General features: G+C 41.1%; 1 protein-coding gene across 1 annotated transcript; it reads left to right on the forward strand.

The window, feature by feature from the left end:
* Nucleotides 1–6: 6 nt before the first annotated feature.
* E2F6 (E2F transcription factor 6) lies at nucleotides 7–10,245 on the forward strand. The gene is given in 8 exon segments (XM_014306757.2): nucleotides 7–52; nucleotides 4,016–4,064; nucleotides 5,554–5,770; nucleotides 6,086–6,244; nucleotides 7,236–7,350; nucleotides 8,636–8,740; nucleotides 8,742–8,787; nucleotides 9,525–10,245. Coding segments are annotated over 6 exon segments (627 nt in total). The 5' UTR covers nucleotides 7–52; nucleotides 4,016–4,064; nucleotides 5,554–5,615; the 3' UTR covers nucleotides 9,572–10,245.
* Nucleotides 10,246–10,575: the final 330 nt, after the last annotated feature.

The following is a 10,575-nucleotide window of genomic DNA, read 5'->3' on the forward strand; positions in this document are numbered from 1 at the left end:
CAGCCCCGAGCAGTGGGAGAGCCTGAAGCCGCTGCAGCCGGACGCGTTGCGAGTGAGTGAGGTCGCTGGCCGGGCATGGGGAGAGGGCGGGACGGCGCTGCAGCTGCGCTCCTGCCGCGGAGCTTGTGAGGGGGCGGCCGAAAGCCCGGCCTACGTCTCTGGGCGGGAAAGATGCGACGGGCCAGGCAGCGTGGTAGCCGAGAGAACCATTGGGGTGCTTCCCTCCCTCGTGGCGTTGGGGCGGGCTTCCCGGGAGAGGTGCTAGAATGCAAAAGGATGGATTTTCTCGCCTATGTCTCTTATAGCCTCTTAATCGAGCAAAATATGGTGTAGCTAAGTATGAGAAAAGGGGACTACGATGTGTTTTCTCCTCTTAACGTCTGTGATCATCTTACATGCAGCTGCCACCATTACCTTTAGCAATGCTATGAAGTAGTTTGCAAAAAAGTCTATTTTGTAAAACTTGAAAAAAAGTTACATGTCTTTTAGTTAATCGTGATGGTGCATGCTTTTAATTTTGTGATATGTTTAAAATATATTACTTTTTTCCTTAAATTAATCTTGTCAGTTGGGCTAAAGGTTACTTGGTAGTACTTTTACTTCTTAAAGCCATGAAAGAGTTCATGTAAGCTTTTTGGTGGGTAATTGAAGTGATGATTGTAAGAAGAAAATAGTATTTGGCACAGCTTCTTTATGTAGATACCTAGATGAGTGTACAATGGGTGATACTTTCCTGAATCAACTTCTTATAAACAGGGAGGTCAAAGATGTGGTAATCATTAACAGCCTTGCCTGCAATGGCCATGGAATAGTGGGTGGGAATTACATCTCTGCAGGTAGCTCGGTTTGCAGGCAGCAGATGGGTGGGATCCCTAGACCAGAGGCCATGAACTGCCCAACCCTTGGGATAACAAAGGGCAGGGAGAAGGTGACCAGGTGACTGGCACTGACCAGGTGAGTAGAAACTGAGGGACGCAGCAGAAGCCATGAACTGCCAACCCTTTGGGTAACAAAAGGACACAGAGATGGTGGCACTGCCAAGGTGGATGAAGAGAGATGCATGGGGAGATGCAGCAGGAGCAGAGGACTCAGGGTGAAGAGCAAGATTCACCTGAGTAGACTATGAGCGTATAAAAACTTACAGGTTCCTTTATTATGCATCTCTCTTTGGAGGTACCAGCTCGGGCTGTTTATTCACTGTGAATAAATTGCTTTATGGAGAGACTCTGCAGTGGGAAACCTGGGGTTGAACCAGTGAGGAAGCATGGCCTGACTGCATGTGTGGTGTGTGTAGGGAGTCAAGTGGGCCTCCCAATAGCTCACTGAGGCAGTCCACCGTGAAGGGCCTTCAGTCCCAGCAGTGACAGCATGAGACTTAACAGGGAATCTCATGAATGGTCAGACTGGGAAGTTTTCTTAACAGTGGGATATTCAAGACTCTGAGCCTACTTGTAAGGAAGGTTAGTAGTAAAGTGCAGAACCTGGATTCCAGCTTACTCAGTCTTCAAGACACCAGCTTATTCTGCCAAGAGGTAGGTTGAGATTTTTGGGAAGGCAGCTTTGGAAGCTGGAGGAGCTGAAGAGATTGAGATCAGTAAGGAGAAACACGTTTCATCATGGCAAAAAGAACAGGACAGACTTGAAGGACAGCCTAAAGAACAAGGATAAAAAGTGCCTGGACATGCAGATATGATGCTTGGAAAGCCAAAGTTGTAGTGTTGAAACTAGCAAGGAATGTCAAAGGTCACAATATTGAAGAAATTTCCCTGTCTGACCATTCAAGAGACACTCTTGTCAGTCACTCTCACACCACCTGAGCTGGGACCAAGGTCCCTTTGCAGCTGCACCTCCACACTCACACACTCAAGGTCCCCTCACCAGATTAACCCCAGGTTGCCCATAGCAGAGCCTCAGACATTTGGACCCTTAAAATAACTTAAATCTTGGTACAACAGCTGGAGCAGGGACCCCAAACAAAGGAAACCTTGGGCTTGTATAAACCTGTATTGGGTTTTTGTGGTCAGGTTTTGATAGCAGGTGGGGGGCTGCAGGGTGGATTCTGTGAGAAGCTGCCAGAAGGTTCCCCCATGTCCTGCAGAGCTAAGTCCAGGCAGCTCCAGGATGGGTCTGTCACTAGCCAAGGCAGAGTTCATCAGAGACAGTGATAGTGCCTCTGTGATAACATATTTAAGAAGGGGGGAAAAAGTTATTATAGAGTTGTAATTACATCCAGAGAAGATTGAAGTGAGAATATATGAGAGGAACAACTCTGCAGACACCAATGTGAGTGGAGAAAGAGGAGGAGGTGCTCTGGGTGCTGGAGCAGAGACTCCCTGCAGCCTCAGCTGCAGCCCATGGAGGAGACCCAGGCTGGAGCAGGTGGGTGCCTGAAAGGAGGCTGTGAACTTGTGGGCAGCCCATGCTGGAGCAGGTTCCTAGCAGGGACCTGTGGATCCATGGAGAGTGCAGCCCATGCTGGAGCAGGCTTTCTGGTAGAACTTGTGACGCTTGACCCCTGCTGGAGCAGGCTGTGCCTGAAGGACTGCACCCTGAGGGAAAGGAAACTTGAATAAGTTGGTGAACTGTTGCTGTGGGATGGACTCATATTGGAGAAGTTCATGGGGGGCTTTCTTCTGTGGGAGGGAACTCCATGCTGAGGTAGAGGAAGGATTCTCCATCCTGAGCAGCAGCAGGAATAGCATTTGATGAACTGACATAACCCCCATTCCCATCTCCCTCCGCTGCTGGTGTGGAGGAGGTAGAGCTTGGGGAAGGATGGAGGGGAAGATGTTTTCTTAAGATGTGTTTTAGTTCTCATTATTCTGCTCTGATTTTATTGGTAATAAATGTAATTAATATTTCCAAGTTGAGTCTGTTTTGCCCATGATGGTATTCGAGGAGTGATCTCTTCTGGTCCGTAGCTCAAGTCATGAACTTCTTGTTACATCTCTCCCCTGACCACTTGTAGAGGGGAGTGATAGAGCAGCTTTGGTGGGTGCCTGGCAGGGTCTTTCCTAGGGCCTGTTGTCAGGTGGAGGATGTGAGGTTTATGGGCTGGAAGAAGGGGTCATCTAACACCTCATAAACCCAGGAAGTTGAAAATCAAGAGTTAAAGCCTTGCCTTTACCCTTCAGTGGTACAGGCTGGGGACTACTCTCTTGAAAGGATCTGGAGGTCCTTATGGACAGTGGGCTAAATGTGCGTCTGCATTGTGTCCTGACATTGAGGCATATGAGGCTGCCTTAGGAGGAGAAGAGTAAATTGAGGGAAATTATTCTTTTTCTTTACTTGGCATATGTTAGATTGCCCTTGGAATGCTGTTCCTGTTTTAGGCCCACTAGTACAGGAAGGCTGTTAATAAACTGAGAGGACTTGTTAAGCCACTGCAGCCCTTCAGTAAAATCATAGCGTATCCTGAGTTGGAAAGGACCCATAAGGATCAAGTCCAACTCTTGTCCCAGCACAGGACAATCCCAAGAGTCACACCATGTTCCTGAGAGCATTGTCCAAGAGCTTCTTGAACTCTTGGTACTGTGACTGCTTCCTTGGGGAGCCTGTTCCAGTGGCCAACCACCCTCTGAGTGATGAACCATTTTCTTAATATCTAACCCAAATTTCCCCTGACAAGTTTCATTCCATACTTGCAAGCAAGTTAAGAACTTTAAAGGTTACCAGATATTTCACAGTTGTACACGATGGGCAACTGAAAGGAGATGGCCATGAATTGAAGCAGAAGAAGCAAGAGAGGTTGCAGCTTGCCTGAGCATCAGCGAGTTCATTGGGGTTTCCTGTTTTTGAAAACAGAGTGAGTTGTGCTGAGAAAAAGGGCTGAAAGTTCTGGCAGGAATTAAAATGCATGTATTCCTTTTATCTAGTGACACTTCACAGTAATAGCTGTTGTCAGAGCTGTGATGGCTGTAACATCTAAAGAAGATTTGAGGATTTCTTCTGAAGAAGCTCCCCCTGTAGAGAGCATTTTATGACAGTTGGGTTTTTTCCCTTTTTATTTCCTCAGGCACAATTGGTCGACCTGAATGTGCACAAGGACACACAGCTTGTGAAAAGTAAGTTGCTATGTGTCATGTGTGAAAATTAATCTTGCAGTATGTCATGCCTTTTTACAATGTGAGTACAATGCTGTAGACAAATGAAAAATTGTATTTAATATCAGCAGAGCAGGAAAAATGCTGAACACTGACTGAAATAACAGATATGAAGCAATACATTCTTTATAGTTTTTTCTCTTCAGATCTGTTGCAAGTATACCTTCCCATTGTATATAGAAAATAATGCACAGGAAAAGCAAGTTAGAAAAGACTGGAACAACATACTGGCAAATGTTGTGTTTCAGCTGGTGTTAATAAATGTGGAAATAAACTTGAGTGAATTTCTGGGTGTTGGGTTTTTTTTTTGTTTATTTTCTCACCAGCTGAATTGCTTCACACCTTTCACAGTAACACAGTCCAAAACTGAATTGTTGAACCTGTCACTTTGTGTTAAGGAGTGCACAAACTTGCAGCAATGGAATGGGTGTGATACGTTATGAGTAAAAGTGTGTATTTCATTCATCTTGGGAAAACTACTGAAGGTTGAAGTAAAAGTGTTGTCTGGGGTACTTTGTTTACACACTCACCTTTTCTTGCAGCATCAGACTGCTCAGGGACACAAGTTGATCAGGTGAAATACCTGGTTTGCTTTACAGGAGAAAAGACAAGTAACAGCTGAATTTGATGATCTTTTATTGGTTGGCATCAAATGAATGTGTGCCTACCTTGACTTTTTGACTCAGAAGTAGGTGCTTTTTTGTGCTTTTTGCATACATAAATAACAATCTCAAGTTATTCATCAGGGATTTCTGCTGTTTCTGCAAATATGGTGGTAATGAATACACATAGCACAGGGATCTCTTAAACCAGGGTGTCAGGGTAGCTGTAGATCTTTGTTGTATTAGTAAATCAACCAATGGAATGACTAGTTCTTTTGCCCTGAGACCAGATAGTGCAAACAGTTTGTCTGCATACTAAATTCTTCAGTTCCAGAGCAGATAGGTCCTGTCCAGGCTGAAACAGTCCTGAAGCCAAGCTGACTGGTGAACCATGCCTAATGATTACATGCGAGGTCTGCTGGTTAAACTGGACCAAAAAGATGTGAAAAAATACTGTAATAGTGTCATGCAGCAGAGATAGAGCTATGTTTCTCTGGCAGCACCTCAGCACTGTCTGTAGTTAACCAAAGGTTTCATTGGTATTTGGTCAGTGGTCCGATCCCATGTCCTGTAGAGCACACAGTTACTCAGTTATTAATATCCATACTAGCAGTGTGGAGTCATGAATGTTGAAAGCACAAAAATGTATGCTTGCTATTTACATAAAATCATTGCAAATAAATGAAGGTATGTGTAGTTAATAGGCTTTATATGGTGCCATTGCAATGTAAGTATTAAAAACTGCAGTGCTTCCAGACTTTTACATTCATTGTTACTTCATCACTATCATTTTTTTACTTCATGCTTATGTAGTAGCTTACCCTAAATATTCTGCCAAAACTTTACAGAAACTGTGGATATCAAAAGGCCTCGATTTGATGCATCCTTGGTGCTTTTGACACGAAAATTTATGGCTCTTCTCAGAAAAGCTCCAGATGGTGTCCTTGATTTAAATGAAGTAGCAAAAACACTTGGAGTACGAAAACGAAGAGTGTATGACATCACCAATGTGTTGGATGGCATCGACTTGATTCAGAAAAGATCTAAGAATCATATCCAATGGATGTGAGTTGGCTTTGAAGCTTCTAGTTTCTGAAACAGTAAATCCCAACAGTGTTGAGTAATGTTTATAACTTTGAGAGTATCTTTAAGCATATTAAGTTGCTTCTCATAGATAATATTTTAAGTTCTGCATCCTTCCTTATGCTATGTGAATTACCTAATATGTTAACAAGCATCAAGTGCGTAAGTACACGGAAGCATATTTCAGCAGAAAAAAGGATGCCAGACTTTCTTACTGTTTGCTGTTAGTATACTTGATGTTTGATAAACATGCTTTTGTTTATACAAACATGCTAGACAATTTTAATATTCTTCTAGAGGTAACAGTCTTGACCAACTGATTGGAAAAGCACCAGAGCAGCAGAAACTTAAAGAAGAACTTTCTGACTTATCAGTCATGGAAGAAGCTCTGGATGAATTAATCAAGAATTGTGCTCATCAGATATTTGAACTAACAGATGACAAAGAAAATGCAAAATATCCTTTCAACTCTTGCATTATTTTAGCACATTATTTTGGTTGCACATATTTATCTAGTAAGAAGTGTAGTCTGATACCACAGGTATGCAGTACTGCTTGATAACGAGTTTTATAATAGCAGACTTTTTGATTATTTTGCATTTGAGAATGCCAGTCCTGTGCCTTGCTTTGCAGTATCATGGACAGTCTAGCCTGTCCTCAGGGGAGCGTTGCTTGTGTGATCTTTCCTACTGCAGAAGAATGAAGTGGGGAATAGTCTTAGTACCCTGACCATCATCCTGTTCTCTCCATTTGAGTCGGCTCAGGGGCTGGTTTTGACCCACCAGTGAGCTCAAGATGCTTAGTGAGATAACAGAGAGGACTCAGAATGGAGTCCCAGTGACCTGTTGCCAAGGAGATATAATGGTATGTTGGTTATGTCCTAATACTCTTCTCTCTAGAAAGAGATTCCAGTGCAGTTCTGACTTCCAGATGGGTTTTGACAATAGAAAAGAGATTCATTTTAATATATGGCATAAAGTTTGAATTTTGGCTTTGGGTTACAATAAAATATTATTTTGTTCCCTTGTTTGGCAAGATGTTAAGGGATGTGCACAAATGAAATGTGCTCATATTCTTTATACCTTACTGGTCAAGATAATAGTTCTACAGTGTCTCAGGAGATTATTTTCATGCTATTAGAAAACAGAGTGTAATTCTTGAAGAACAGTATTCCTTCAGCTTTGTAGACTTATGACAACATCTGTGAAGACTGTTTGGGGTTTTTTTATAACATTGAATATATTTCTAAAAGCTTTTTTTTCCTTCCTGGAAATACAGAAGAGTATTTTTCTACCATTAGCAGATACGCCATTTTGCAAAGATAATATTAACTTCTGCTGAATTGTTGATCAGTTTTCTGAAGTTGGTATTCTGCCTCAATATATCTTAACATCACACTCTTGCTTCTGCCCATTAGCAAATTACATAATCCTTGACCAATGTATACACTAGCTTATGTGACGTACCAAGATATCCGAAGTATTCAGGCATTTCAGGAACAGATTGTGATTGCAATCAGAGCTCCAGAGGAAACCAAATTGGAAATACCAGTTCCTAAAGACGTAAGTTTAATACATTTCTTCTGAAGAAACAGAAGTTTTTAGATTTGATTTTTTGCAGCAGCAGTCAGTAATTGACTTCCAGTTTCTCTGTCATGCAGATAGTGGTAGTTAAATGTTCTTGTGTTCCACTGAACAGTGCTGCAGGGATAATAGTCTTAGAAGCTTACTTGCTGTATTTTTCTTTTTGCCTAAATTACTACACCATAAATGTATCTGAGCCTTAGTTACCTGGTTTTGTTAGAGAGAATGGAAAAGCTGTAATAAAGTATGCAATGTACAGTATGGATGGAAAAAGAAAACCTTTTTATTCACTCTGATAGATGATATCTACAGGGATTTTTCATGGAGTGGGGCTGTTCCCTGTCCTCACCCCACGGTGCAATATACAGACTCCATTCTTGTCTCACAGAGGAGCCAGACCTTTGCCCCCTGCACCCAGCAGTGCTGCAGCTGCATAGTGTAGCCTATGTACTGGGAACCCATTGTTGGTAGTGCTCTGAGAGGGCAAATCCTGGAAGACAGCCTAAGATAACAAACGGAACTTTAATTCCATTTTCTTTTTTGCATGAGCATTTTTTATAATCTTCCCAGTTGCATAGTCATTGAAGTTGCCTTGCTGTGTGGACAGAAAGGTGGAGATACCTTAGGAAAAGGAAATGAATCAGCAGAACCAAAGAGTTAGATCCACTACATAGATCTCCAGTAGTTTCCCTGGTCAAAGGAGCTGTCTGGCATCCAGTGGAGGTGAAAATTCCAGATGCCTCCTGAAGCAATAAAAAGGCAGAATTTAAAAAGTTGTACATTAGCACCGAATATTTTCTCCATTGTGCATTAAGATTTATTTGCTCTGTGTCTTGCAACGTGATGTCTGTGGAAGGAATGCAGTAGAAGTGATAAGGATTAGTTGCTTTACTATTTTGTTAAAGCTATGTGCTCCAGTTTGTTGTGTGATTCATGGCAATGTTTTGTCAAGTTTTTAAATTTTGTTACTCTTCCTAAACATAAGTAAGTCTTGGTTATCTATCTGAAGGTCAATAGAAAGACTAAACAAATACTTAAATGCACATTGATTAAAAATGAAAGCTTGTTAGCTTAATTCTGCATAATAGTTGTCCTACAAATGTATGTAATAGTCATAATTTATGTGGAAGCAGTAACACAATTTTAAATAACTACATCATTTCAGTATTAGTTCTGTTCTTAATCTATTGTCTTTAAGTGCAAAAATAGATAAAGAATGTATTAGATTTATTCTTTGAATTACATACAAGTTGCTGTTTTATAGGATCACATAGAAGTACATGTGAAGAGCACGAAAGGACCCATTGATGTGTATCTATGTGAGGTAGAAAAAGAGAATCCAGGTGCCGAAACTTGTGAAGATATGGATACTGTCCATATCTAATGAAACTGAGGCATCATTTTATCCTGATGAAGGTAACATCCTCCTTTTCCATTTTTATCCACATGTATTTTTCTTTTTGTTTTCTCAAGATTATCGTATCATTCTGATAAAGTTGTAAGCTGTACTGTTGAACAAGTGTAATTTTCGGAGCATAGAGTGTGGGCCAAGATGTGTGGGACTATAGGAAAAGCCTGGAATAGAAGTGTGTGCTGTTGTGTTACCTCACAGCAACAGGAGGTCAGAGAGTCAGGCACGTGCACACAGAGCAAGGCATTCTTGTTCCCTGGCCTTTTCCTTCCTTTGCTCCTTGCTGGTTTTCTGTCAGAGCCCATGGATGGAGCTCTCAGCTCCATGTGTCAGCTCTCAGCTGCTGCACTACAGAGTCCTGCTCAGCGCAGATTGTTGCCATGAGAGTTATGATGCTGCTTTAAATGACACTGTGCTACTGCTCATTCCTGCCCTAAGGCAGGGCAGACAGAAGAGGGGACGTCGTATTTCAATCTCCTAAAACAAGACTGGATGGAGTAGAGATTCTGAAGAACCCTAGTGCAGCAGGATGTTGTGGCTTAAAAATAAATGTAGCAGGAATTGCAGAAGCTCAGAACACAAAGAAAGAAATTATCTTTAGAAATGCTGCTTTATAGGTGAAGGGAAGAGTTGGCTTTTTCGTCTCAGGCATTTTTTTAATTCATTTCGCTTGTGGAATAACTCAAAATTGTATTTTCTACAATTAGAATAATCATATTCCTCTTTTACTTTCTTTTTAAAGTGAGATCTCCGACAGAAGAGAAAAAACCATTTGAGATGCCAGATTAATTGCAACACAAAAATCTAATGTAGAATGTAAATATCTGTGTTCTAGGGCTTTTCCAAACTGCTTGGATCTGCTAACTTCGTAACCTGAAATGTTCCAAAGTGTTTTAAAAATCCAGCAGTGGATTGGTTGAGTGCTTTCACAGGATTGCTTATCTTCCCAAGTCAAAAGACAACAGTTTCTGGAGTTGCGTTTAGGAGCTTTGTTTTCTTAATTGCATATGACCTACAGAGTTTTGGGAAAACGGTTCTTTTCCTTAAAATTTTAATTGACAGAAAACAAAGATAATCAATTACTTCCAAAAATTAAGGTTGGAGAACAATTTCTGGAATGGTCCACAATCTGCGTGAGAATGTATAAAATGAAGAAATGCACTTTTCAGTTCTGAGGCAGCACTACTAAACAGGATTGTCAAATACAAGTGTAACAAAGAACTGGTGTATTGGAAGCCTTTGGTATGAAGAAGATGTAAATATCCCAAGAGTTATGCTTTACACTGTGTAAGTGCTGTTTGTGTCCACCTCTACATGAACTATGGTATCAACACTGAAGTGAAATAATTGGGCTTTGTGTATATACTTGTATCATTTCTGGGTAGTTACTGATGTACATTTATTGAGATGGTTTGCATTTCTGCCTCTGTACAGCAAAGAAATAAAATAAGTTTACAAAAATACAAAATAGTCTAATGAAACATGTTGGGCTGCCTTTGCTGCAATTCACTGAGTAACTACAAGCATTTAAAATTATGTGAAAATCTAAAATCTGTTTCACATGGTACTGTCAGATAACACTTAGATCTGGATCTTGTGATGCCACAGCACTGTAGCAATTTTCAGAAGAATGATCGATAACTACTTAAGTTGGTCCATTTCAGTTTCTGGAGTTTACATACAGCAGAACCTTAGCTGAGTATCGTGATGTCTTTGTGGCTCAGCTTGCAAAAATATGTAAAATACTTTAGGACTATGTCTGTATTATCCATCTTTCATATCCGTAAACCAAA

This window comes from Geospiza fortis, unplaced genomic scaffold (assembly GCF_000277835.1).
Source record: "Geospiza fortis unplaced genomic scaffold, GeoFor_1.0 scaffold81, whole genome shotgun sequence".
Taxonomy (NCBI): Eukaryota; Metazoa; Chordata; class Aves; order Passeriformes; family Thraupidae; genus Geospiza; species Geospiza fortis.